The 24,753-nt window shown below is 24.9% G+C and overlaps 9 protein-coding genes across 10 annotated transcripts; 5 read left to right on the top strand and 4 right to left on the bottom strand.

The window, feature by feature from the left end:
• Positions 1-194: 194 nt before the first annotated feature.
• OCT59_013556 (uncharacterized protein) lies at positions 195-1,482 on the top strand (the record flags this gene model as incomplete). 2 transcript variants are annotated; one of them, XM_066141602.1, is made up of 3 exons in its annotated part: positions 195-327; positions 644-1,057; positions 1,121-1,482. In XM_066141602.1, the coding sequence occupies 3 exons, from the start codon at positions 195-197 to the stop codon at positions 1,480-1,482; spliced, it is 909 nt and encodes a 302-aa protein (XP_066001728.1). The 2 variants fall into 2 exon arrangements, with proteins under 2 accessions (XP_066001728.1, XP_066001727.1); XM_066141601.1 differs by lacking the exons at positions 195-327; positions 644-1,057 and having other exon boundaries at positions 1,123-1,482.
• A 964-nt stretch (positions 1,483-2,446) lies between these two features.
• Positions 2,447-4,118, top strand: OCT59_013555 (uncharacterized protein; the record flags this gene model as incomplete). Its single annotated transcript, XM_066141600.1, has 2 exons — positions 2,447-2,534; positions 3,411-4,118. The coding sequence occupies 2 exons, from the start codon at positions 2,447-2,449 to the stop codon at positions 3,638-3,640; spliced, it is 318 nt and encodes a 105-aa protein (XP_066001726.1). The 3' UTR covers positions 3,641-4,118.
• On the bottom strand, positions 3,801-5,307 carry OCT59_013554 (uncharacterized protein). The gene is made up of 6 exons (XM_025312454.2): positions 5,145-5,307; positions 4,986-5,046; positions 4,878-4,906; positions 4,719-4,785; positions 4,606-4,637; positions 3,801-4,535 (listed from the first exon to the last, which is right to left on the bottom strand). The coding sequence occupies exons 1-6, from the start codon at positions 5,224-5,226 to the stop codon at positions 4,246-4,248; spliced, it is 561 nt and encodes a 186-aa protein (XP_025189770.2). The 5' UTR covers positions 5,227-5,307; the 3' UTR covers positions 3,801-4,245.
• A 1,122-nt stretch (positions 5,308-6,429) lies between these two features.
• Positions 6,430-8,218, bottom strand: OCT59_013553 (uncharacterized protein). The gene is made up of 6 exons (XM_025312452.2): positions 8,013-8,218; positions 7,853-7,919; positions 7,735-7,763; positions 7,566-7,647; positions 7,463-7,494; positions 6,430-6,854 (listed from the first exon to the last, which is right to left on the bottom strand). The coding sequence occupies exons 1-6, from the start codon at positions 8,089-8,091 to the stop codon at positions 6,601-6,603; spliced, it is 543 nt and encodes a 180-aa protein (XP_025189768.1). The 5' UTR covers positions 8,092-8,218; the 3' UTR covers positions 6,430-6,600.
• A 177-nt stretch (positions 8,219-8,395) lies between these two features.
• OCT59_013552 (uncharacterized protein) lies at positions 8,396-9,749 on the bottom strand (the record flags this gene model as incomplete). The annotated part of the gene is made up of 5 exons (XM_066141599.1): positions 8,396-9,041; positions 9,110-9,217; positions 9,289-9,317; positions 9,528-9,597; positions 9,674-9,749. The coding sequence occupies 5 exons, from the start codon at positions 9,747-9,749 to the stop codon at positions 8,710-8,712; spliced, it is 615 nt and encodes a 204-aa protein (XP_066001725.1). The 3' UTR covers positions 8,396-8,709.
• Positions 9,750-12,806: 3,057 nt separating this feature from the next.
• Positions 12,807-13,809, top strand: OCT59_013551 (uncharacterized protein; the record flags this gene model as incomplete). The annotated part of the gene is made up of 6 exons (XM_066141598.1): positions 12,807-12,927; positions 13,006-13,069; positions 13,158-13,186; positions 13,262-13,328; positions 13,409-13,440; positions 13,532-13,809. The coding sequence occupies 6 exons, from the start codon at positions 12,807-12,809 to the stop codon at positions 13,807-13,809; spliced, it is 591 nt and encodes a 196-aa protein (XP_066001724.1).
• Positions 13,810-14,483: 674 nt separating this feature from the next.
• OCT59_013550 (uncharacterized protein) lies at positions 14,484-15,772 on the top strand (the record flags this gene model as incomplete). The annotated part of the gene is made up of 5 exons (XM_025333799.2): positions 14,484-14,524; positions 14,613-14,641; positions 14,732-14,801; positions 14,975-15,006; positions 15,099-15,772. 5 exons carry the CDS (start codon positions 14,484-14,486, stop codon positions 15,365-15,367), a joined length of 441 nt encoding a protein of 146 aa, XP_025189765.2. The 3' UTR covers positions 15,368-15,772.
• Positions 15,773-15,981: 209 nt separating this feature from the next.
• On the bottom strand, positions 15,982-17,590 carry OCT59_013549 (uncharacterized protein). The gene is made up of 6 exons (XM_025312451.2): positions 17,303-17,590; positions 17,141-17,207; positions 16,998-17,056; positions 16,845-16,914; positions 16,709-16,737; positions 15,982-16,631 (listed from the first exon to the last, which is right to left on the bottom strand). Exons 1-6 carry the CDS (start codon positions 17,382-17,384, stop codon positions 16,348-16,350), a joined length of 591 nt encoding a protein of 196 aa, XP_025189764.1. The 5' UTR covers positions 17,385-17,590; the 3' UTR covers positions 15,982-16,347.
• A 4,307-nt stretch (positions 17,591-21,897) lies between these two features.
• Positions 21,898-23,720, top strand: OCT59_013548 (uncharacterized protein). The gene has a single exon (XM_066141597.1). It carries the CDS (start codon positions 21,906-21,908, stop codon positions 23,433-23,435), a length of 1,530 nt encoding a protein of 509 aa, XP_066001723.1. The 5' UTR covers positions 21,898-21,905; the 3' UTR covers positions 23,436-23,720.
• Positions 23,721-24,753: the final 1,033 nt, after the last annotated feature.

Below are 24,753 nucleotides of genomic sequence, written 5' to 3'. Positions count from 1 at the left end.
TTTCGAATAAAAATCATATCCTGGCTGCTGCGTCACAGAAGTACAGAAGTAACTGATTAACTACTAATCATCATCAGTTAATCACCAATTTCTCATAAATATATTTAAAAAGGTTTTTTTTCCATTCTTTTCAACAAAATTTTTCTTTTTTCTGGACTGTGCAACGCAGACTGCACTTTTGCCACACTATAGTAATGTCTACAACTCCAATTGCTACGTATGAAGATGTGAAAAAATATGACATGGAGGCTCTTATCGCTTTCATGAAAGGAAAATTTGGCCTTACCGAAAATGAACTTGGAATTTTTCGTGATCAAGGGATTGATGGTGAAAGCTTTCTTATGTTAAACGAAGAAAGGTTTAAAGAATGTAACATTCGAATGGGGCCAAGAGCTAAGCTTGTCAACTTAATTAATAAGTTAAATAATCAAAGTAAGGTTCTAAAAATAGTTTCTGTTATATAATACCGAATACTTACTAATCTTGTGCTTTCTTTACTGCATCTTATCGTCAAACCGCCCGAAAAAAACACATTGTAGAGCAATCCGGTGCAACCGGTAAGTGAACGCGAGTGAACGCGTCTTGGCTTAACTTTTAGATAACCGTTGTTTCGCAGGATTTATGTAAATATCTTTCCTTGTAGGTTTTTCAAGAGAACCCACCGGACTAGTACACATTTTTATTGATAATCCTAATATTGAAATCGAGGGAAAGCAATTAATTAGCAACCTTGAAAATGTTTATGAGGATCAACTTTATATCGATTACGGTCGGCTTCTGAAAACGGTTCTGAACGGACGACAAATAGGCGATAACCCGGTTATTGTTGGGTCGTGTCCACCGACGAACGATTCGATATGGAGAGAACTTGAAAATCTTGGATGTCAAGTAACAGTCTTTGATCAGAATGAGCTAGGGGCTTCTATTAGTGACGCAATTCAAGAACATAAAAGACCCGGCATAATTGTAGTTGTTAGTGGTGATGGAGATTATCGTCCTGTATTAAGACGAGCTCTGTTGAGAGACTGGATCGTCGAGATATGGTTCTGGGATCATGGTAATTAAATATGTAATCATTGGTTATTAAAATTTATGTGCTTAAAAGTAATCTACCTTTTAGGAATGTCTCAACATTGTAAATGGATAAATGTGCCTTATCGCCCTGATTTACAAACAAGAATCACGTATTTAGATTCTTATTATACACTTTTTATGTATGCTTATGGACGCGAAAACTCTCGGGACAAAAAGTTTCTTGAAATCAATGGAGACGCGGTTGAAACTTGGGGTAACGAACAGGTGATGGAATGTTATATGAACTTGAACACGTTTTGTTGGTGGTACAAGCCCGATGGTCATTCTTTTCACATGTATTTTGATAATCTCGAGCAATGGAGGGAAGCAAAGTGTTGGGTGAAGAAAATATATCCTGAAGTTCATGAATTCCAAAAAGGCAGGTATAGTTCGTTGTTACTTTCGTAATGTGGCAGGTTTGAGTTCAAATTTTAAGTTCTTAACGTGAATATCAAATGATTATGTATGCAACTAAGAATAAGAGTAATTTGTACTTTAAAACATTATTTATTCTGTACAATCGATTTATTCTCAAACTAATTTCGAGTCAAATGACTCCAAAAAGTATACCATTATTACGCGTTGGTGATATTGTAGATTAGGTTATATTTCTTTTGCATTAAGAATTCTTCACTTTGGGCAAGCATTTATATGCATATGTAATTTTATAATTTGTTCGGGCCAGAATTAATATTTACTGCGCTACGAGTCATATGACGTTGTAATGCTATATCATAGCAATTCTCGTAGTTCTCTGCTTGAAATATAAATATTAATAAAGTTTCGCCCATAGTTCGGGCATATATAGTATTAGTTATATCCTGGCTAATTGGAATAGTAAAATTTACTTTAGAATCCGGCCTATAACTGGCCATTTACACAATAGTAAGTGGTTTGAGTATAAATATAGTATATTTTATTGTTGAATCTTATTTTCTTTCGCTTGGTTTTTTTTTTCATTTTAAAAGAATTTAAAAAAATGATTAAAATTTAAAAAGCTTTGGAACTATTACAATTACACTTGAAAAATAATAATGAGATTACGAATAAATTAAAAGAAAGTTTTTCTCATTTGGAAAATGCAAATTTTCAAATCCGTTCATTATAGTATAATCAATAGTTAATTTTTACCGCAAAATCTCCTAGGAACGGATAGATAAATACATTAGCCAGTTAGGTATAACTTACATTTGCCGATCAGGGGATATAAAAACCCAAGGGGTGCGATTTTATAATTTTATTTCAAATATTTCAAGGATTTTCTTAAAAACTTGTTAAACACGAGAAGTTTTATTTTGATTATTTACCATATGAAATAATCCCTAATATGACTAGTTAATTTAAGCCTTAATTAATAAATAAATAAATAAATATGTCAAGATATCTCAAGATATTAGAAAATTTATCTTTATTTATTTATTGGCGCAATAATGAAAGACGGTGTGAAAATAAAAATTTTGGTTTATATAATTTTTTTTTTTTCGGAAATTTCTTTATTTATTTTAACTAGAATTTAAACAAGAATTTATAATTTTTTTTTAAAAAAAGGGATTATAAAAAAAAAATTTTTTTTTTTTTTACAAAAATCTTTTATTATTAAATGTTGAAGATATACTTATGGCGGCGACTCGACCAAATTATGCCACGATATATACTATTACAATAATTTTTTGTTTTATATGCACAATTCAATTTTCTTTGATATTTATATGTCCAATTCTTGGTAAAAAATCATAAATAAATAAATTTTTTTTTATTAATTAATTAATGTAACGAAGAGTAAATTCTTTTATATTTATTTATCTATATTTTTTTTTTAAAAAAAAAGAATTTTTTAAATTACAATTTTTCGAAAAGAATGAAATTCCAATTAGAAAACCTATAGAATATATGTAAGTACTTCGATTTCTTTATTTAATCTTACACCTCTCACACCATATTTCTTTTTTTGAATTATCATAAAAGGTATTTGATGTTAACGTTCTTTCATATTGGTAAGAAATATATGTATATATGATAATATAAATATTTTTATTTATCAAAGTATTAATGAATATTATTTATTCATTTAGCTTTACATTTATTATTGATTGTTTTTTGCTGTTTTTTCGAAAGAAAACAACTTGATCTGGAATTTGGGTACTATTTTTTAATAAAAACATCTCTTGAAAATTAAAAAAATATTTAAATATTTCTTTCTTATTTATATTTAGTATCTCGACAATTTTGTGGTTTGTTATTCCAAGTAAATATATGTAATAATATATATACTATATATATATAATATTTTTCTTTTTCATGTTTTAAAAATTTTTAATATTCTCTTTTTTTTTTAGGTATTTATACTTATTATACAATTGATGAATTAGGAGATATTCCATTATTTTGTCCATCAAATTATCCTTATAAAAATTCAAAACTTTTACATTTATGTCAAATAAGAATAGCGAACTTAATTTGTATGTGGATAATGTTTGTAATTACATTAATAGCTACTATAATAATGTGCGTTCCTGAAAAAACTTACAAAGATATGGTTGGAATTGATAATGATGGTAGGGATTAATTTTTTTTTTCATTCTTAACATTTAAAAATTCAAGCCCGATCGCGAAGGATAAGAGGAAGTGATAGTTAGAGATGAACTAAGTATTAAAGTATTAAAGAAAAGGAAGTAAAGGAAAGGGGAAATCTTTGCAATTCGTGGGGAAAAAGTTCTGATGTAATTTTGTAATTTAAATTGATAATTTTTTATAAATTTTAATTAATAATAATACCGTATATTAATAATAATAAAGGTAAAAAAAAAAATAAAAGTAAATAAAATAAAAAAAAATATAAATAATAAAAAGAAAGAAAAGAAAGAAAAAAGAAAGAAAGAAGGAAAGAAGGAAAGAAAAATATATTTACAGTTATTCAAAAAGAATTAAATAAATAGATATATATATGATATTAAATATATACATATATTATAATATATACAAGTTTATACACTATACAATACGACAAGTAATGACAAGTACGTGTATTTTACATGATATTTTACGTGGGGTATTTTACGTGATATTTTACGTGAATTTACGTGAATTTACGTGAATTTTACGATATTTTACGTGAATTTTTAACGTGAAGTTTACGTGATATAATTAATAATAATAATAATACTTAACTTTTTAACTTTCAACATCATTATCCAAACTTACCAATTTTGCTCCTACTTCACTACATTTACTATTTTTTCTTGGTCTCTTTTGTTTTTTATTATTATTAATTTTTCTCTTTTTACCCATTAATAAATTTAATTTCTCATTTTCAAAAAAAACGATACAAATTGTCATAAAAAATATCGTAATAAATCCAATCCACATTATAATTAAATTTGTTGCTCTAATCTTACAAATAAGTTGTGAACAAAGAAATGGAACATTTCCTAATTCATTAATGGTAAAATTTGTGTAGATGGCTTTAAAATGAAAAGATATATAATTAATAATATATTATATTTTAATATTATAAATTATAATATTTTTTACCTGGAATGATTAACCAAAGTATCCCTGACACACTTTTTTTAAACAAAAAAAAAAATTTAATAAAGTTAATTATAAAAATATAATTCATATAATTATTTTTTAAAAATTCTTACATAAAAATCAATTTTAATCCATTAGAACTAAGCCAATTAAAAAAACAACAGATAATAACATGCATAACTAAAAAAAAGAGAGAGAGAGAAATGTTAACAAAATGTTAAATATGTCAAATATGATAGACCAAATGAATCATGATATAAACTTATACTTACCAATCTGATATGAAATAAGAGCTAAATAACTGTAATTACATAAAGAAATTCATTAAAAGAATTTGTTTATTAAGTTTTATTAGTAAAATATATTTTAAATATACTTACATATATTCTAATAAATTAGTAGAAAGTTGATTGTCACTAAATAATTTTAGTTTCCAAATTTCTATTCAAAAAAAAAAATAATAATAAAATAAATATGTAAAACATGGAAATTAAGACTGAAAAAAATTCCTCAAATATAATATATAAAATTAAACACACCTAAAAACGGACAAACAAATAATAAGAGAATATGAATAATAATAAAAACAATAAATAAATTTGAGACTATAAAACCTGTCATTTTTTTTTCTTTTACAAAAAAAAATTATTTTTTGTAAAAGAAATTTTTTTTTTTAAAAAAAAAGAAAAGCAAGTCTCCAATAAATTAATCAATACATGTGTTTATTATTAAACAATAATTTAGTTAAATGTAATTATCCGTTATCTTTAAAAAAGGTAAGAGTGTTGAATTTTTGTTCAAATTACGGAAATTACGGTAAAGAAAAAAAAAATCTATTAAACTAGAACAAATATGGCAAAGTTCAATTGGCCAATAAATAGAAAAGAGAGCGCCACTAAAAAATTTCGATTTATTATGTAAATTCACATCTATAGATAGATAAGCCCTTTAAATTACTGCGTCAATTTCATAACAGATCGTAAAGATCCAATCCGGCCATCCGATAGAATGAATATAAGGGCGCTATCCGTTACGGATAATTTTTGTTTGGTTTGTATATAACATAAATAACATGCAGTTTTAAATATTTCTGTTATTAATGTAGTCAAATAAATTTAGTAAACTTTATTTTCTGGTTTATAAAAGAAAATATTACCTATTATTTATTTATATTATTCGAACAAAATTTGTTGCCAGATTGAAAGATATCCGTTGAATGAATGTCAGATGACAAAATCTATCCGAATCGATAATCAATGAATACATGTTTCATTTTTTGAGAGAAATTTTACCGAATTAGGTTTAGGTTTAGGATTTAGGATACAAAATCTTATTTTTAAAAGTTTCTTTTGTTCATCATGTAGCATCACATATTTGTTGACAATTCCTAATTCATGTTTCTTGCTAAACCGTAGAAAAAACTTTGACCATACTTAAAAAGTTAAGCAAAATATTTTTTTATTTATTTATCTGTCGAATGAACAGTATAAAAATTACGTTCATTACGTTCGATTCTACCAATCAAAGAATGAAATCAAAATAATATCGTTCAAAAATTAGTTTACGTCGGATGTCGGATTATAACATAATCAAATACTTTTCAAAATACAAGCCATTTATTATGGCTTAACGATATGTTTACGTACACGCCGTACACGCCGTACACGCGTTTATAATAAACATAAGCCATCAAAAATCTTTATAAATAATTCTCTCAAATTACGACATTACAGGCCAGCCCTATTTATAGGTTATTACGCCATAAAGTCACGTAGTTATGTGATGGTCACGTCATATCACGTCGAAAAATGCATCTCCGGAATTAAAGCTCATTATAAGTATAAAAAAAAAAGTTTATAAAACCATATACAGTATAAAAAAAATATATATAAATTAAAATGTTTTTTTTTTTAAAAAAAAAATGATTTAACTCTATTAATAAATTATTTTTACTCTTCTATCTCATAATTACCTTTTTTTAAAATCCGTTCTTATTTATACACCTTCAACAACAGTTTTAATATTAAAATCTTTTCCCTTCTTTTTCATATCCTCTTCTTGTGGTAAAACCCCACTCAAAACAGAAATTAAAAATATAATTAATAAACTTGTATACGTCCACATAATAACATAATTTGCTGTTCTCATAATACATGCTAATCGAAGTTTTGGTTCTGAATATGGATAATCTGGTGGACAATTAGATGGAATATCTCCAATATCATTTTTTGTAAAATATGTGTAAAAAACTTTTGTATGTGAAGTACGTGAAGTATATGAAATATACGAAGTGTATGAAGTATGTAGTATATGAAGTATATATGAAGTAAATGAAATATACGAAGTATGTGAAGTATGTGAAGTATATATGAAGTATACAAGTATGTGAAGTATGTGAAGTATATGAAGTATATGAAGAATACGAAGTATGTGAAGTATGTGAAGTATTTGAAGTATTTGAAGTATTTGAAGTATGTGAAGTATGTGAAGTATGTGAAGTATATGTGAAGATATGAAGTATATGAAGTATATATGAAGTATGTGAAGTATATATGAAGTTCATGAAGTATGTGAAGTATGTGAAGTATATATGAAGTATACGAAGTATATATGAAGTATGTGAAGTATATATGAAGTATATGAAGTATATATGAAGTATACGAGGTATGTGAAGTATGTGAAGTATATGAAATATACGAAGTATACGAAGTGTATGAAGTATATGAAGTATATATGAAGTATATATTGAAGTATATGAAGTATACGAAGTATGTGAAGTATGTGAAGAATGTATAAAAAAAAATCAATCAACTTGTAAATTATAAATCAACTTTTTTGAGTTTTTAATTATTCATACCTGAAATAGCTATCCAAACTATAACCATGAAACTAGAAAAAATTTATAAGAATAATTAGTATATATATATATAATATATAAATCTAATTTTTTCAATACTTACATTAATTTTCTTATTAATTCTTTAGGAGTTAATATTCCTTTTTGTGCAAAACATACGCAACAGTTTGTAACAACTATCCACCCTATAAAGTAAATAAATATATATATATATAATAATATGATTAAAAAAAAAAACTAAAAAAAATCATTTAAAAAACCAAAATACTTACATGGCACAAGAAATGAAATTAAGAAATAACTTTTTATCATAAAAAATAAATAAATAAAAATTGATTTTAGAAATTTTAGAAATTTCAATTAAATGAATTAATTAATCATATTACTCACACATATTCAATAACGCGATTCAATTCTGCTTTACTAACCATCTTAAAAATTAATATTTTCCCAAATTCTAAAAAAAGTTTTTTAAATTAAAAAAAAAATAAAAAAAATACATAAAAAAGATTTATTAATATATATTATTCATAATGGTGGTATAAAGTACCTGTTATTGGAGCCAATATAACCAATAATAACCATATTCCAACTAATCCACCTAATATATATCTTATAAAACTTCCCATCTTCGTTTTCGTTACTTCTTAATTCTCAATTTTTGATGAGAAATAAGATGAACTTAGAAAAAATTATTTTTGTGTAATTATCATAATGTTTTATAATCAAATTAACAAATTTGTTTCACGAATTGATAAATTTTAATTTCAAAGAGAAACTTGCTTTATAAAAAAAAAATATTACATAGCCACAAAAATTCAGGCTTATTTTTTTTTGTCAATCGGCTTAGCGACCTCAGCCACCATTAAATTTACATCGTGTCTTTCACACGTTATCTCTCAATAAACCAATTTGAGTTAAACTGGGAAAATTATTGTATAATAATTAACTACAGTGATTTATTAAACGGATTCAAAAAAATAAAAAGTTTCACGTAACTTAACTGATCACGTGATAATTAAATGATTAAATAAATTACAATTATAAAATAAACCAAAAAAAAAAATAATAAAATAAAAATAAAAATATTGAAATCGTTCATCACTATTATTAGCTTCCCTTTCACCAACATTCAATCTATTTCTACGGTTACCCGCGCGGAGAATTAAATATATTATACATTTTCATAATTGGATCAATCACAAAAATTTTAGTCTTAATATACGAATTTGCAATTCAAGTATTTTTCATTCTTTTTCGTCTTTCTGTTGTTGTTGTTGCCCTGATTCGATCTGACTAAATGGTTCACTACCACTGTCACGAGGCTGTGTGGAAGTGTCAGACTTTGGTAGTTTTCGCTTACCAATATCAGCGAATAATTCACTTTCTAATGGACCCATTCCAAATACTAATAATATGACATTCAATATTAAGAAGAACACGAAAGCCCACATTGATACAAAATTTGCTGCACGTGCTTGACATGCTGTTTGAACTTGTGGTAACGCATAATGGTAACTATCTGGACATCCAAATGGTATTCCCCTTAATTCATTAATTGTGAAAATTGTGTATGCGACTACGATATATTAATTATTAATTGTGAGTACTCTAATAAAAATATGCATTAAATTTGAAATAACTTACTAGAAATTCCTATACAACCAAATAGATAAGCAACTAAAAGTAATTTTGCGGTCATAGGTGAAACATTATCCCAATGACATTTAAAAAAATACACCAATATCAGCACACCTGCAAAAAACATAATGACACGTGATTGGTTAATAAATTAAAATAAACGCGAAAATTATTTTTACACTTACTAGGTGCAATTAATGAGAGAACCAAGTAGCTGAATTTAGTACGAATAAAAAAGATTCTTTTTTTAAGTATACAATCTGAAAAAATCTTGTAAACATACATATAAATATACATACATATAAATATATATATATATATATTACAGTCAATTCTCTATAAATGCACCCCCTTTGGACTGTGCAATTACAAAGGGTGTGCATTTATAGAGAGTTGACTGTATCGAAAAAGATAATAAACCTACGTATATTCAACGTTCGTATCATATATAAGTATTCCATTTGTTCTGCTAAATAATTCAATTTTTCCAATTTCTAATAAATTTATAAAAAATTAGAAATTTTATTATTGAAAGAAAGAAAATTATTTGTCAAGAATTTTTTATCGTACCTAAAATTGGGCAAACGAAAATAAGTATCGTAAACGGTATACCGAGGATCAAACTAACAAGTGACTTAAGTGACATAGTGATAGTATTTTTCTTTAAAAAAAAAAAAAATTAACTCATTAAATTTTTTAACCGATATTCATACTAAAAAAAAGTGAAAGAGATTAAGTAATTTTTTTTTTTTACAACATTTAATTTTCTACTTAAAAAAGCTATAAATCATCACATGTTTATTATTCGTTGTGTTTATATATAAATTATATTGAATGTAATTCATTTTCATTTGCTAAGCGCCTAAGCCTATAAAGGCTGATTATACATAAAATACAGTTTAATGCGATTCTGACATAAAATTTGCTGTTTAAAATAGTTAAAATAGCCAGCCTTTTTATTGTCTTAATTTATTATAAAATGTGGCAAAGTTTACGGCTGTGTCGCAAAACTGGTATTCTCTCTCTTGCTCACGTGATATTTCGCGATTCAAATCGCTGCGGGTGTATTAATTAATCATCTTTGAATTCTTTCTAAATGTTATTAGAAAGTAAAGGTTTCGTAAAGATTATTATACCTAAAAAACACTTTTTTATTTTTTGAATATCAATTATATTTTTGTAATAACATAAAAATAAATAAAACAGGAACATTTGAAGAATTGACAATCAAGTTTTTCAACAATAACGATGGCTTGTCTTTATCGAAATCGTTTTATATATATAAATCCTTCGAAACGTTCATTATATATTTTTTTCAATGACTTTACTTCAGTGGTCTGTAATAAATTTTATTAGCGCCACAAACATTTATATCTCAAGATTAATATCGTGCAACATTTTAAGGCTTAATATAAATCAATTTTCACAAAAAGTGGCGCGTATTTTGACAATTTATCCAAAGTATTCAAAGTGCAATTTGTGTATCTTATGTATCTTATCGAACGTCATTTAACAGTATGTAAAGCTTGTAAAATTTATAGTTTATCAAATTTATATAGTTTATCGAATTTATCGCGTTTATCTTTTCCGCGTAAAATTTAAAATCATCAAGGTTTAAATATAAAAATGCCCATAAAAAACTTTTTGTATGGTTGTTTCATATTTTGTGTGTGTCTTATTACTATCCCTTTAGTAATCATTTGTCCTTTACTCGGTTTACTCGGTTAGTATATAAATATATAATTTGTTTTGAGATATCGATTCGGTACTTTTAATTATAAATTTAATAATATTTTTATGCTTGGATTGTATAATATAAAAGAATATTGGAAAATTCAACTCTTTAAAAGACGTGATCTTTATTTAAATAAACCTGTAGAATACACGTAAAGTATTATTTTATGTTGCTAAATTTGATTTCTTTTTTTGATTTCAATTAATCGGTAATTTTTTACTTAATTATAACAGGTATTTAGGCATTAATTTGATTAATTTAGGTAAGTAAATGGAATTATCGAGTTTTTTTTTAGACATTTAATAATTTTTTTATTATTTTATTTTAGTCTCGTACAATCTTCTTTGTGGTTACTGTTTTACTAAAAATAAACGGTTGATTAAGGAATTCATGTATGGATGTTATTTTATGACATTTCCTTTATTGACTCGTATTAATAATATTAATAACGGAAAGTGATTTGTTTTTTTCGTTAAAGTTTTGCGACAATTTCATGGCTCATCAGCGCAAGTAAGAAGATAAATGAATACATTTTTCAAATCAAACTCTTTTTTCTTTATCGTTGTAAAAAAAATAATCTCATTTAACGGTTAACATTCACGATAATCAAGCCGTATACACTTACTTTACCGGAAAAGAATTAGGGGAAACTCCATTTTTATGTTCGTCTGATTATGGTTATTCATCTAAAGCAGCACGCTTTGTATGTCAAGTTAGAGCAGCAAATTTAATTTGTATGTGGTTAATGTTTTTATCCAATTCACTCGTAACAATTACAATGTATATTCCTGACAAAATTTATAAAGGAATAGAAGTGTAGGTGATCGATTAAATGCTAAAAGATTATCAAGAAACCGAAAAGTAATAGAAGTTATAGAATGAATTTTCTTTTTTGAGAAAAAAAAAAGAAAAAAAAAAAGGTTTGAAAATTTAAAAATTGATTTGGTTTAGATATATATATATAATTTTTAATACCGTCCTTGGAACGAACATTCTATAAAAACTAGGACATATTCCTCAATTATGTGGAAACACATAACCAATTTAGAGATAATCTATAAATAAGGCTTGTCAAATGACACGTAGGTAAAGTTATTATAATTATTAGGAAAAACATATATAATATATTTATTTATATATTTTTTTTGCCACGAATCTTGTCACAAATTTTTTTCTTTGTAACTAAAAAAAGAAAAGAAAAATCGAAATACTTTTTTTGAACTTCAAAGACTTTAATAAATTTATGCTAATTTGTATGCTGCGCTTTGTGTCGATTCAGTAGAAAGTGTATTCATATTATTTCGTATCACTTATAGGTCCGGCAAATTCTACTGTAAAACGCCTTATTCTATGATACTATCTAGATTTATATGGTAAATAAGAACATCGAATATGCATATATACTAACTAAATTATGAAATAGCATGAAATCGGGCGTATATATATATATATATATATATATGATAAAATAGTTAAAATTAGTTAGATTTGTTTAAAATATATATTACAAATAGTTTATTGTCTCTTAATAATATCACTTTTTTCTTGACTTTTTCAACAGTTGAAAGTCCAAACCTGAAAGTGACGAAGATCCCCAAGTTAATTGATGCACGACATCCGATTATTCTGATTTTCTGACACGACATCTTAAGTAAATTCAATTTTTTTACGCATAAAGAAAGAAAATAATAATTATAACAATATACAGTAAATATGTAATTTAAAAAACGCAATAATTGGTTAAGAAACTTTCATCACTGATTATCAAAAAAAAAAAGCCTTTAAATTATAAATTAGATATGTGGCTTGATATAAAGGGCTACATACAAGAAAGTGGCTTCTTTTACGATAAAAAAAGAGAAATCAAAAAAAATATAATATGTGAAAAGAAGATATTCTTTTTAATTTTAATAACGATCTGATTAAACAACAAGATAATTGAAGAATTACAACAAGAAAACAATCATTATGGCCACTCATACAACCGCACGTAAACAACCAAATTATTTAGCAATGACCTTTACAATATGTTTCGTGTGTTTTATCATTCTGATTCAATTTCCATTAATTTTTATTACTCCAATTCTTGGTATGAATATATGAATAACATTTTTTTTATTTTAACCAAATAATTAAATCTAATTGAAATTACGCGATATTATTATAGAATACAAGAAAATCATATTATTTAAAGAATATAATTTACCAATTAATGAAAATGTAGAATATTCGTAAGTAGAATCAGATATTTGAAATTATTATTATTTTTATTATTATTAAATTAATTCATCTGATTTTTTTTTATTTATTTAAAACAAGGTATTTTATCCTTTTACTCTTTCAAATATGTAAGTATAATTATTAACAAAGCATATTATATAATTGTAATTTTCAATTAATTTAATAAATTCAATAAAATCTAGCTTTGACGATAACTTTATGTTTTTGTTGTTGTTACAATAATGTAAAACAATTAAATTGGAAATTTAGGTAATATTACTTGATTTATTTTATTTTATTTTATTTTTAATTACTTTCATTATTTCTAATTTAATTATCTCTTTTCATAGTGTAGCAACATCATTATGGATAATTGTTCCAAGTAAGGATTATAAATTTTATATTTTATTATATCAAAAAAAAAAAAAAATTGAAATTATTAATTAATTTACTCACCATTTATTAAAAAAAAGTTGTTTATACATATAAAACAATTGGTGAATTAGGAGATGTACCCATTTTTTGTCCATCTAATTATAAATATTCATTTCCAAGACTTCAATTCATATGTCAAATACGAATATCAAATATAATTTGTATGTGGTTAATGTTTATTAGTACTATACTTGCAACTTTTGCAATGCATATTCCTGAATCTAAATATAACGAATGGTTTGGGTTTGGTATTGAAGATAACGATTCAGAAAAAAGTGAAAAGGTGGATAAAGAATCGAAAAATATAAAAAAGTAACAAATCATATTATTTTGCGAACAATAGATTAATTTTTCATAATATGTAACATATATTGTATATATTAGATAATAATAAATTAATAATTGACAATTTTAGAAGGCAGCGATCAGTTCGGTTGTGGAGATCACTTGGAGATCCCATATCCCATATTATCACATATTTAACATATCTGAATTATATAATATTATATAATTTCAAAGCCTTAAACACTAAATTACCGAAACTTACGATACGCGTATCTGAATGTTTTTCACTTGTACAACGCTTGTCGTACCTAGATAAGCATTATTATCGGTTTGTGTTCAACTATGGATATTGTATTTTACTTATTATATTAAAAAAAGTCAACAAGTCTTCAAACTCTAAAAAAGAACTTGAAACATTTGATTGAGAATGGTATAAATGGAATCGTTTAAAATTTCTTCTACTGTTTACAGATTTTTTCTTTTTTTTCTCTCATCCAATATTCTGTAAAATTATTACATTATTATTACGATGGATTCAAAATTTTCTTTCTTATTAAATTTAATGATTTTGATCCAATTCCCTGTAACAATTATATGTTTTATTATTGGTAAATACCTAATCTATGATGATATTCTGTTTACGAGTTCATTTTTACGATAAATTTCCGTTTTTTTTTAGGATTATGGAAATTAATTGAATTTAATATGTATAATATCCAATTAAAGAATCTTAATTTGGAGTTCGCGTGAGTTATCGCATGTTAAAAAAAGTTATTCTCGTTATTTCTCGTTATTCTTCTCATTAGTTAATAACGATTTTTTTTCGTAAAACAGTTATTTTCTTCTTGGATTTTTAAATATCGGTAAATATTTAAAATTTTATTTTTCGATAAATAACAAATGAATATTGATACGACTATCCGAGTTTTTTTTAAATGAATCTTATCTTATAGTATTTTCTGGACGTGTATGTTATTCTATGGTAAAGAAAAGATCATTACAATCGTATATTCTGGGAATAAGGTAAAAAATAAATATTTGTATATGTATATAATAAATATTTGTATACGGATATAATAAATATTCGTATAATATAATAATTATTTGTATACGTATATATAATAAATATTCGTATACGTATATTTTACATATATATATATATATTAATTAAGTAATTCATTTCTTTTCTTTTATAGTTGTTTTTCTTTATGCTGGATAATATTCGCAGGTAATAATAATAAAAATGACATTTATTATTTATTTTATATATATATACCGTACTGTTTATAACAAGTAATTTTTTTATTTTATTTATTGTAGGAATTTATACGATCATTTCATATAAAGAATTGATTGGAATACCATTCATGTGCCCATCAAATTTTCCTTATAAATATCCAGTACTTCTTCATATTTGTAAAATTAATACTATAAATTTAATTAGTTTATGGATTTTAGGTATTTGTTCATTATTAACTATGATTTGCGCTTGTTGTTTCGTACGACAAATTTTAAAAAGTGTCATAATAGATGAAAAAGGTGAAAACAATGGGCAGGAAAATGAACGTAAAATTTTTACAGAACCGTAAAAAACGTTCTATATAGTATCAAATACTATTTATGTACATACAATAAAAATTTCGGGAGTAAAAAGAAACTCGGGTACTATATTGTACATGGCGTGCATTCTAAAAGGGGGGAAGAGTGCATATATATTAGAAGGTGTTTATGCACTTATGCTATTATGACTATATTGAACGTAATTAAAAAATTATTAAAAAATTAAATTTTTCTTTTTAAAAAAAACAAAAATGGGTTATCACGTGAGTCATAAATGTATATGCGCCATTATGCATTTTATGCATTTCTTAACGATTATAACACAGTATGTAATGTAAGTTTTCTATGATGCATTTGGAATTTTAGAAAGATTATTAGAATAAAACTTTATTATAAAAATAAAAATATATACATTCAAGAAAATAACGATATTTATATAAAAGAGTATAACCGCTGGATAAACCCCTTTTTTATTATCTATCTTATTCAATTCAAAACTCTTCTTTTTTTTTTTATCATCTAACACAAAAATTAAATATCATACGTTATTTTAGTGTAATGTTTTATATATATATATATAAATAATATGTATGTAACACAGGGGCGTTCAAATTTCTCATCTTTTTTAAACAAAGAATATATTCAGTTATTACCTCGTAGATTAGATAACAACAAAAAAAAAATGATTTTATTTGTAGGACGTATAATGCAATATGTATGAAGAATGGTATTACATCCTTCCCTTCTAATTTCTTACATATGGAAAAAACTTATTTAAAAAAAAAATGATTTTTTTTTTTAATATTACAAATTACGTAATATAAGCAAGAAATACATTTAAGGATTTATTATTTACAATTATAAAAAAAAAATAGTAACGACTAATATTATATGTGTATATATATACTGTATATGTAAATATATATTTTATATTATGCCGGATTTATAATAATTAAACGTTTATAAATTGTTCATTTTTCTAGATCAAAAAGAATTTATGCAATTAATATTATGGAATTGATGATGTTCGATTACTGTTTCTCCTACTAAATTGACTAATAGAAGATTGTCTATTAAATGAAGTTATTGCACCTCTCCATTCTAATTCTTTTGATAATCTCCATGAAAATAATGTCGATACCATAAATAATACTGCATTAGCCCATCCAATTGACATACTCGCTATATATGTTTGACATACTAATTGTCTTTCATAAATATGATCAAGTGATGCCATTGTCGTTGGACATATTAACATAATTCCGTAATATATTGGAATTATATTTGTTAATCCTAAAAAAAAAAGGAAGAACGTTTAATTTTAGTTAATGATATATATATATATTTGTTGAATTATATTTTTTATATACCTGAAACTACCCATAATATTGTTAAAAAGCTAAATGAATTTTATTTAAAAAAAAAATTAAAAAAAATTTTAGCAATAATTTTTTTTTTAATAAAAAAAAAGAAAGAAATTTTTTAATGGTTATCATTTATCGTTACCTATCAATTCCTACATTTCTATAAGCTGACGGATTTCTCCAATAAGAATCAAAATTTATTAAATACCATCCTATCATTTAAAATTTGAATAATTAAATATGAATCAAATAGAAAAAAAATGTCAAATTCTTTGAAAAAAAAAACAATAGTTACCAACAGTAAGTATTGTTATCGGAATTATAACATAAAAGAATACCTTCATCCCGAGATTACTAATAAATTTAAAAAAAATGACATATTTAATGAATTGATTTTTTTATAATTATGAAGCCAAAGATTTTTTTTTATCAACTTACTTAAAATCTCCAAAGTATTTAAATGGAATCGATGTATATTTCGAAGATTCAACAATTTGTGTTATTTCTACATATTTTTTTTTATTATTGAAATAAAATTAAAATTTTTAAAATTTTAAAAACTTTTAAAATGATTGAAAAGATTTGAAAAATGTAAATTACCTAGAGATAGACATACAAGAGCGAATAAAAGTTGTAAACCCTTTAAAGAGCGAAAGATTAATGGACGAGTATATAGTTCCATCAACGTTTTTTTTATAAAGCAACCATTAGCTGTGAGTTGTTCGAAGAAATAATATAAGAGAATGTGTATAAATAAAATATATATATATATATTTTTATTACATATATATATTTTCTTTTTGAAATATTCGATTAAATAAATTCAGATTTTTTTTCTATCTTTTTTTTTTATTTTAAAAAAAAGAAAGAAAGAAAGAAATTTCTTTTGGATTTAACTAAAAAGTTTATAATTTTATAAAGGTCAGCTGAAAAAAAAAAATTTATTTTTATTCATTATATATATATTTTTATCACGTAATCTAATCGTACAAAAACAAAAGTGTACCAGTAAAAAAATTCTTAGAAACATTTTATAGTAACACATAATTGAATATATTTTTTTATTATGAAAAGAGAATTATAAGGATTGGATAGTTAAATATCCATGTGTTATGTTAAAATAATATATCAAATTTAATATATTGTACACAACATATTTGAAAAAAAAAAATTATTTCAATTATAACTTTCCGTTTTCAGGTAATGTTTCTTGTTAAATGATGGTAAATCAAAATGAATCTTTAAGGAAAAGAAAAGAAACAATGTAAAAAGGGATGTTACAATGGTTACACGATTTTTAAAAATGTATGGCGTTTCATTTGTTCCTAACTTTGCCTTTACAATATTTTCATTCAAAATTTCATTTTAAACTTGTTTGGAAAATATAATCTTGGTTTCATTCAAATTGATTTGTACAACGTTTATCCTGAATGTACTTTACTTATTAAGAAATTAAGTTTTTGATCAATATTAATATTTTCGGTCGGGAATCTTTAATTTACGTTAAAGGTAAAATTTTCATTTTTTTTTAATTATTGATTTTTATATTTTTATATACCAAATGTTAAAGCCTCGGGGCAAAGCCACAATCAAAAAACGCCAAGTCTCAGGTTTTATTCAATTTTAAGTAATCAAAAGAAGAGTTTGTATTTATTTTTAATTTTTGATCTGCAATCCACCAAAAGTTAATAAATATACCTATACAAAGTAAGTCAAAAAAAAAAACGCGGTAAATGCTAATCGTGGTAAAACTTCAATAGTACTCAATAAGTACTTAGTGTGTAACCACGCAGTAAAAGTAATACTATTATTATTATTATTATTATCATATAATTTATTTATTTATTAATATATATTTTAATATTGTAAAAAAATTAAAACAATCATTCTACCAATTATTAACAAAATAAATAATGTTTACTAATGTAATTATCCTAATAATAATCCTTTCGGTTGAAAGAGGATTTACGCCTGCTTATTATCCTCGGCCGCTACGCAGTAATGTTTTAATATTATTCGTTCAGGAGGTCAGGAGGTGAAACAATAATGTTTTAATATTGTAATAATTAGTAAACATTAATTCTTATTGGTCACCGCAGTATTCCTAATGACCGAAAGTTGAAACACACCATAGGAATATCGCTATCTAATAATAGCGATTGGTAATTATTATAATTATTTCCATAAAAATTCTCGGTTATTACGTTTTGTTATATATAGTGAGTATTATACTACTATTAAAACACTTCAAGGAGTCCAAAGAAGAACAATACAAACAAATTATAATTAAAATTTCAATTATACATCATTCATAATGCGGTTCGGAGACACGCACATGCGATTACCTGGTATATTGTTAAAGTATGCGAAAGCATAGAGATCTAGATAGTAAAATATTAAAGTCGTGCAGCCAAATTTCGTACACTTGCATACATATATATCATAATCATATCATAATCATGATGTAATTTGAACACCTAATCTTCAGAAGATCAAAGAAATGTCATTTTCATCATATTTTTTAGGTAATGTCCAAGTTTTTGCGTAATATATGGTTACTCAAAGACGTTAACGGATTATTTAGTTCACGGGATTATTTAATATAAGAGAGTACAATAATTATTCAACATAAATAGCAAATGATACATCTACATGAGATGACGATACGACTTTTTGCATTTCTAATTTCTATAATTATAAACATTCCCAGACCAGAACAAAATTTTTTACATTCTTTATTACAAATTCTTAATAATCTTAGTATCAAAGGTTCGTAATGATTTGAAAAAATTCGTCATGTCAGTGTCATAACTCCACCTTTTAAAATAGTGATGTCACATCCTCTTACGTAATATAATTTTATTGTGCCCTTTGGAGTGAGAACATCTCGAATCATTTCTTTTCCTTAAACTGTTAAGATTGTATCATGCCTCATCCTTGTCTAAACCAAATTTTAATTAGTAATGATTTAAGCATTATTCGTAGATCGCACTCACAACTAATACTAAAAAATATTTTTGACTAATTTTTCGACTAATTTTTCGATCACATAAATATCAATGACTATACTTGCCGATAATAAATTATGATTGAAGCCCACGAACACAATGCATTAAACAATTTTCGCTCAAATTTTCAAATGATAATTTAACAGGTGTAATATCAAGCTGTTTAAGAAGAGTAAATCAAACGACTTATGAGCTATAAATATTTCAAATAATTAATAATATTCATCCCTTTTCAAAAAATAATAGATACTCTAGTTACCTAAAATTTTTCTTAATAAATTTTTTTTTCGGCTTTGTTCATTATTGACGTCGTTCGAATGTGATATTATTTTATGAAGCGAAGTGTTCAATCAATAAGTTTCCAAATTAAAAAATTATTTGTCTTCATGAATCGGCGAGGATTCATACAAGGTGCCGGTATATATAATAATATAGCTAGTTTTCTTATTCACCATAAAAGTGTAGAACTCGATCTGGTTAAAAGTACGTACTGTATATCCAACTTATCCATTAAATATGATACCCCTTCACTTCAAACTTTACATAACCAACGTAGTCAAGATGCGACATTTTATTTTTATTTATTCGAACGGCTTCCCTAAAGTCAAATGGCTTCCCTAAGTCAAACGGCTTCCCCAAGACGAGAAATATCTTTATTATTATCTAAAACTAAAACCCAACCTACTGAAAATCTACGAAAAGTTTAAATAATGTTACGCTTTTACAGATTTATAGGGACATGACGGATCCAAAAATCACGTGACTTGACTTTTTAAAAGTTATATATATATATTGAGAAAAGTGCTGCAATATGTATATAATATAGTATGATTAGTATCAAACAATAAGTAAATAATGAAAAATAAATAAATAAAAATAAAATAAATAAATAAATAAACTACGCTATATGTAATAGACAATACTGCAAGTCAACTCAAAATTCTTGGTGATTAGGTAATTCAATACGTAATTAACTATATACAGTATACATCATAAAAAAAATAAAGTTAAACATCTTATGCATTTTATCACAAGCTAAAGTAAAATTCCAACCAATTATTTTCATTGAGTAGTATAAATTAAGAAACTTGGATTCGTTTATATTTATCAAATGGTATACCTTTAAAAATACATATTTCGTGATTTAATAATGATTGAAAATATATCATTATAAAAATATCCAAAAAATTATAAAAAGATTTATTCTAAATGGTCATTGCGGAAACTTATATTTTCACACCACAAAAAGTCAAAAAGTCAAAAAGTGACATCAAAATTTATTAATAGATTATTATGAGAGAAAATTATTACCAATGGAAGAGTAATACGATTGTAAAATTTCAACTCCATTTAAGGCTAGAGCTCACCAAAGATACGTGAAGTTTTTGGCTCGTGTATTACGAGAAAAATCATACGATATATATATGATGATTTACAAATTTCATTAATTGCTTACTATTACAGATTTACCGTTAAAAAAAAACTATTATGTTATCTGTTCTTGTTTTTATCGTTTTAGTAAGGCATGAATCCGGATTCTTCCAGAATTTCTCTAAACCTGATCTGAAATTTGAAATTGTTTAATAAATTCGGAATTAAATCCGATTTTTTTTTCCAAATCGGATTAATCCGGGTCTAATTCCGGAATTCCTAGGATGATTTCTTCTACCAAATTATTATTATTCAGAATTTTAATATTATAAAATAAATAAGGATTGTTTTCATCGATAAAAATATCATGAAATTTTTTGAATAATGAATTGAATTTATTTAATTACACTACATTGTTTAATAATAATGATAATTCTTAAAAAAAATTAAATAATATTAAATAATAATAATAAGTACACAGAGCCCACAGATTTGGCAACTTGATGACGTTTTAGTATAAATTTACTGCGTCCGATGGGTCTAATTATTTTCAGCCCAAAAAAAGTTCGGAATTTAAACTGCTATCGATGTAACAAAAAAATGAACAAATACAAAATGCAAATAATGCAATAAAAAAAAACAACAAACGCAGACAATACGTTCGGGAAAAAAAAATTTTTTAGGTTAGGCGTGGCTTATTTACTCCCGGAATCGCGGAATCCAAAAATACTTACTGTATATAATTTCCATATTTGGACCAAAATATATGTATATATACCCCTTGTCTCCGTACAAAAAAAAAAAATTTTTTTTTCCAAAAAAAAATGCCACCAGTTCTCATACCGACTGAATGTCTTCTCATGATATTTCAAAATATAGCAAATGATATACAGTGTTTGCATTCTTGTATTCTTGTGAGTCGTTCTTGGTGCAGAAATGCTATACCTTATTTATGGGCTCGACCTTTTAGCACGGCATCCAAAGAAGCAAAACTTATTAAAACTTATATTTCATGTTTAGAGGATGAAGACAAGTCTTTAATAGAAGAAGATATTATTCTTCCTGATTTACCAAAACCTTTTTTCGATTATGCTAGTTATTTAACAGAATTTAAATATAATCGATTAAAGTCAGCTGTAGAATTATGGATTAAAATTAAAGATCAGTTATCTACTTCTTCACCTAATAATCCGAAAGTGTATGGGATAACAAAGGCCTTGTGTAATCTTTTAATGAGAAAATGTTCAAGATTAGAAGCTCTTTCTATTATTTCAAAAAATATGCCAGATTATACAATTTTTTCTCAATCTCCTCATTTATCAAGAATTATCAAATTTTCATGTTTATTCTTTGACGAATGTTCTTATCGAATCAAAGAAAGTAATAATAATACTTTGGATCTTTTAAAATTCCTTCCTGCAGTTTGTAAAGATATTAAATCTTTAGATTTTAGACAATGTGATTCAACGGCTGTTAATAAAGCGATGAAAGATATAATTTTCGCTATACCAAATCTTCAAGATTTCAAATATTATGGACCTAATGATATGATTTATAGGGAAGAAATTATTTTACCAGCTTTGAAATCACAAATAAATAGTTTAACCTCTCTTTTCCTTTGTAGAGTCTTTATTAATGATCATATTTTTGATATTTTATCAGAATGTGTTAATTTAGAAAGTCTCAAATTTTTAGATTGCAGATGTTCCACTTTTGGAAGTTCTTTAAAATCAAAATTCCGTTTAAAAAAATTACATTTAGAAACATCAAGATCTTCTTCAAATATAGTAACGCTTGTTCAAACACTTGGAAATAACAACACTTTACAATATCTTTATCTTAATGTGTTAAAAAATGCTGCACCTCGATCAATCTCAATAGGATGTTCAAATATTGTAGAATTTCATTTTAGTGAATTAGAATATAATGAATCAAATAATTTATTTAATCTATTAGATCATTTAAACTTTTTAGAAAAGTTAACTTTAACGGATATGGTTTTAAAAGATAGTGAAATCGATCAATTTTATAATTCATTAGGTTCACATTTACCTCTTTCTTTAAAATATATTAATATCGGTCAATTATTTAAGCCAAAAAGATCTTTTAGTACTGATAAATTTCAACATTTATTTAAAAATTGTAAAGCTTCACTGGAAACTATAATTATTAATCAACCAGTAGAATATAACGATTCAGATTTCGATTATATTATCGATTATACAAAGAAAACGAATTCTTTAAGATTTTTGGGATTAAATTGTTTGAAAAATAATCATCGTCTTAAGTTCAAAGAATTAAAAGAAATTTATAATGTCTTTATTATTCCGAAATATGATTTGGGAAATTGGTAATGAGATATTCGTGATAATAAGGTAATAATTTACATGGGAGGTGGCAAAAAAAAAAAAATATAAAAAAAATATAATTTCGTAATTGTAATATATAATAAACATTCCTTTTTTTTAATTTTTTATTTCCATTTAAATATTATTATTAGAATATTTTTTTTTCATTTTTCTAATATTTTCTCTAATTCAAGGAAAAGATAGATCAATTAGATAATGGAGGATGTAAAATAATAAAGCAATCATATCTTCACGTATAACAATAAATTATTTACCTATTACAACACCTTTATCATTTCTTTGTATAATGATTTCCTTGTATAATGATTTCTATTTTCGGTTACCAACATTTCAAAAGCTTTATGTTATTGTCCCTTGTGATCTATAATTCGGTTAAAGGATGATCTAATCATGGATTATCTTCGGTTAATCCACTATATTCATTTGGTAATGCTTATAAAAAATTCAGTAATCGTTTCTTATAAAAGCTAGACCATTATTCGTGTATTTTCATCGACACCAGAAGCTCGCGTATCAAATCCTTCGAACAATGAGTTCGGATTTCACGCTAAATAATAATAATTATTAATTCAAATTAATAATTGATCATCTAATAACTCAAATAACGCATTTCCATCACGAAACCTTTACGGATACAATCACTTTAAAAGGTAAGTTAATATTTGATACGGGATTAATTCCCATTTGAGACGAGAAATTCATGTAGATTATCTCTCAAATAGTAATTTTCTTTTGTCAACAACTAATGTTGGTATTTTGAATATTATGAATCCACAAAATTTCTAAATCTCTTCTCAAGAGTGAACAAAAGTATATATATGTCTTTGTAAAAAAATTAAATTTAATTACCTAAAAAAAAAATTCAGAATTAAACTTCGTTGTTTCGTTATTTCATTTTAAAGTTCTTTATTATTTTTTTTGTACTTGAAAATGAAATATAACGATTTACCGGAAAAAAGATTAATATAGTCTTATACGGAAATGATTACCGTGATTTAATTACATGGCATGGTTGCTCAAACTTATGTAACAACATGAGCTTAAACTTTTCTCTAACCCTAACTCGGATTACAAAATTTTTGAACGTAACGATAACGGTTACATTGTTATCTAATAATTCCATGAACAATAAATACCTGATATTGTCCATTTGCTGGTAATGCCCGATATACCCGAAAATTTTTAATTATAACCGAATATAGGAATCAATTTACATTCTAAAGGGTCCAACGCGTTATTTATATTACCTTAAAAAAATTCAATCTAGCTCTTTCATTAATTTTAATTTGAAACTTAGTAATTA

This window comes from Rhizophagus irregularis, chromosome 21 (assembly GCF_026210795.1).
Source record: "Rhizophagus irregularis chromosome 21, complete sequence".
Classification (NCBI taxonomy): Eukaryota; Fungi; Glomeromycota; class Glomeromycetes; order Glomerales; family Glomeraceae; genus Rhizophagus; species Rhizophagus irregularis.
The sequence above is the reverse complement of the archived record's forward strand: the minus strand, read 5'-3'. Positions and strand labels throughout refer to the sequence as shown.

Coding starts and splice junctions, on each gene's coding strand:
- OCT59_013548 (XM_066141597.1), top strand. CDS start 21,906: ATGCCACCAGTTCTCATACCGACTGAATGTCTTCTCATGATATTTCAA.
- OCT59_013554 (XM_025312454.2), bottom strand. CDS start 5,226: ATGACAGGTTTTATAGTCTCAAATTTATTTATTGTTTTTATTATTATT. Junction 4,638..4,718: donor GGATTAAAATTGATTTTTAT/GTAAGAATTTTT, acceptor GTTTAAAAAAAG/TGTGTCAGGGATACTTTGGT. Junction 4,536..4,605: donor ACTTTGGTTAATCATTCCAG/GTAAAAAATATT, acceptor TTCATTTTAAAG/CCATCTACACAAATTTTACC.
- OCT59_013553 (XM_025312452.2), bottom strand. CDS start 8,091: ATGGGAAGTTTTATAAGATATATATTAGGTGGATTAGTTGGAATATGG. Junction 7,648..7,734: donor AATTTCATTTCTTGTGCCAT/GTAAGTATTTTG, acceptor TTTACTTTATAG/GGTGGATAGTTGTTACAAAC. Junction 6,855..7,462: donor AGTTTGGATAGCTATTTCAG/GTATGAATAATT, acceptor CACATACAAAAG/TTTTTTACACATATTTTACA.
- OCT59_013549 (XM_025312451.2), bottom strand. CDS start 17,384: ATGGAACTATATACTCGTCCATTAATCTTTCGCTCTTTAAAGGGTTTA. Junction 17,208..17,302: donor TCTTGTATGTCTATCTCTAG/GTAATTTACATT, acceptor AAAAATATGTAG/AAATAACACAAATTGTTGAA. Junction 16,632..16,708: donor AATATTATGGGTAGTTTCAG/GTATATAAAAAA, acceptor TTTTTTTTTTAG/GATTAACAAATATAATTCCA.